At 67.4% G+C, this 2,717-nt stretch overlaps 1 protein-coding gene across 1 annotated transcript; it reads left to right on the top strand.

Moving 5' to 3' along the window:
• The first annotated feature begins 595 nt into the window (after nt 1-595).
• On the top strand, nt 596-2,437 carry SOX11 (SRY-box transcription factor 11). Its single transcript, XM_051778335.1, has one exon. The coding sequence runs from the start codon at nt 1,133-1,135 to the stop codon at nt 2,342-2,344; it is 1,212 nt and encodes a 403-aa protein (XP_051634295.1). The 5' UTR covers nt 596-1,132; the 3' UTR covers nt 2,345-2,437.
• The last annotated feature ends 280 nt before the right edge of the window (nt 2,438-2,717 follow it).

Genomic DNA, 2,717 nt, shown 5'->3' with positions numbered 1-2,717 from the left:
CGTTTGATGCTTTCTGCAAGTTTTCATCCCGTACTTCGGAGAAGCCGCCTTTATACTCTGCCCACAGCACGCGGTTAGTGCCTCCAGGTGGGTGCGACGATGCTCCCGTCCCTCCTGCGGGCAGCACCCGCGTCCCCGGGGACCAGGGGACCTCCCCCCGCCCCGGGCACCGCCGAGGCACCGTTCGCATCCGCGGCAACCGGGAGTGCGCTCGGCTCTGCCCTGCGGCCCCACAGCCCCTCTCGCTACCGACGAGCCACCGAGACAAGCCCCGGGAGGGCAGGGAGCCGCAGCGCCTGGAGCGCTCCTCCGGAGGCCCAGGGGCCCGGCCGCGCTGCGGAGGAGAAGCAGGCCATGTGCGGACCGCGGAGGACACCGTGCCCCGGCCAGGGCCGCCCGGGCACCCGCGGCGGGGCCGGTCCCGGTGCTCCCCCCGCGGGGCCGTGGCGCCGCCGCCGCGGAGTTCCAGCGCCCCCTGCCGTCCGCCGGCTGCTCCGCGCGGGGCTCCGCCGCCTCCTGAGGCAGCGGGACGCGGGGTGAGCTGCCACCGCCCCTCACCGCCCCGCGCCCGGCGGTGGGGCACAGCGAGCGAAGCCCCCGCGGCGGCGCCGCCGACCCACGGGCGGAGGGAAGGGAAGGAAAGGGAGAGGATCGGACGGGCCGCCGACACGCCGGGAGCGCCGGCAGCACCGCCCCCGCGGCCGCGCCCCCGCGCGGGGGTGTGTCCGCGCGCCGCAGGGTGGGCGTGGTGGGGGCGGTGCCGGGCGTCGCCATTGGCCGGCGGCGGGAGTGATGTCACCCATATGAGGCGCTGATAACGCGCGGGGCGCGGAGCCCGGAGTTCGGCGGGGCGGGCAGCGCGCGCGCGGCAGGGCGGGCGGCGGCGCCGCGAGGCCGGGGCACGGGCACAGCGCGCGCCCAGCGCACCAGCCCAGCCGCGCCCGACCCGGCCCGGCCCGACCCGGCCCGGCCGCACCGCCCGGCACGGGCACTGCCACAGCCCCGCACTGCCACAGCCCCGCCGGCACCCGCGGGATCCGCCTCGCAGCAGGGGCAAGGTGCGGCGGTGGGAGGCGGCGGCGGAGCGGCTTTGTTGGCTCGGAGGGGAGCGGCGCCTCGGCGAGAGCCCACCATGGTGCAGCAGGCAGAGAGTACGGAGGCGGAGAGCAACCTGCCCCGGGAGGCGATGGACACTGAAGAGGGCGAGTTCATGGCTTGCAGCCCCGTCGCTTTGGACGAGAGCGACCCGGACTGGTGCAAAACGGCGTCGGGACACATAAAGAGACCGATGAACGCGTTCATGGTGTGGTCCAAGATCGAGCGGAGAAAAATCATGGAGCAGTCCCCAGACATGCACAACGCCGAGATCTCCAAGCGGCTGGGCAAGCGGTGGAAAATGCTGAAGGACAGCGAGAAGATCCCTTTCATCCGGGAGGCGGAGAGGCTGCGGCTCAAGCACATGGCCGATTACCCCGACTACAAGTACCGGCCCAGGAAAAAGCCCAAAATGGACCCGTCGGCCAAGCCCAACGCCAGCCAAAGTCCCGAGAAAAACGCGCCCGCGAGCAGCGGCGGCAGCAAGAGCGCCAAGAGCTCCAGCAAGAAGTGCAGCAAGCTGAAAGCCTCCTCTGGCTCCTCGCCCCCAAAGCCGGGAGCCAAAACCGCCCACCACGGGGACTACACGGGAGACGAGTACGTCTTCGGCACCCTGAAAGTGAGCAGCAAGACGGTCAAGTGCGTCTTCATGGATGAGGATGAGGATGAGGACGAGGACGAGGACGAGCTGCAGCTGCGGATCAAGCAGGAGGCGGAGGAGGAGGACGAGGACGAGGAGCCGGGGCCGCAGCAGCTACGGCGGTACAACGTGGCCAAAGTGCCGGCCAGCCCTACCTTGAGCTCCTCGGCGGAGTCCACCGAGGGGGCCAGCCTGTACGAGGAGGTGCGGGGCGGCGCCGCGGCGGCGGGCGGCGGCAGCAGACTCTACTACAGCTTCAAGAACATCACCAAGCAGGGCCCGCCGCCGCCGCAGCAGCCGCCCGGCCTCTCCCCGGCCTCCTCCCGGTCCATCTCCACCTCGTCGGCCGGCAGCGAGGAGGCGGACGACCTGCTCTTCGACCTCAGCCTCAACTTCTCCCAGCACGGCCACGCCGCCGCCGAGCTGGGGGCGGGCGCCGCCGCCGGCAACCTCTCCCTCTCGCTGGTGGACAAGGACCTGGACTCCTTCAGCGAGGGCAGCCTCGGCTCCCACTTCGAGTTCCCCGACTACTGCACCCCGGAGCTGAGCGAGATGATCGCGGGCGACTGGCTGGAGGCGAACTTCTCCGACCTGGTGTTCACGTACTGAGCCGGGGAGGCGGTGAGAGCGGCGCAGCTGGAGCGGCGCAACGCCGGCGATGATGATGATAACGATGATAATGATTGAAAAAAAGTCTTGTTTTCTTAAAAAAAAAAAAAAAATCTCGAAGTTAGTTCCGAGCCCGGGAGTTGTGATTTTATTTTTTTTATTATTATTTTTTTGTGTTTTTTTTTTTTTTTTTTAATTTTTATTGCGTTTGGTGATCACAACAACAACAGCAAAGGCAAATGGGACTGGGGGAAAAAAGATACAGAAGGCGCTGTTTGAAGCTTGTCGGTCTCTGATTGAAGTCTGGAAGATGGTCTGCAAAGAAGTCTTTTGGCAGCACAACTGTTACTCAAGGGGGTTTGTGGATTTTTTT

The sequence above is a fragment of the Manacus candei genome, unplaced genomic scaffold, assembly GCF_025592945.1.
Source record: "Manacus candei isolate 608988 ecotype Guabito, Panama unplaced genomic scaffold, ASM2559294v1 h1tg000011l, whole genome shotgun sequence".
Classification (NCBI taxonomy): domain Eukaryota; kingdom Metazoa; phylum Chordata; class Aves; order Passeriformes; family Pipridae; genus Manacus; species Manacus candei.
Note: the sequence above shows the minus strand (reverse complement) of the source record. Positions and strands in the feature narration are given on the sequence as shown.

Bases quoted from the DNA above. Each gene is read 5' to 3' on its own strand.
- SOX11 (XM_051778335.1), top strand. From the start codon at position 1,133: ATGGTGCAGCAGGCAGAGAGTACGGAGGCGGAGAGCAACCTGCCCCGG.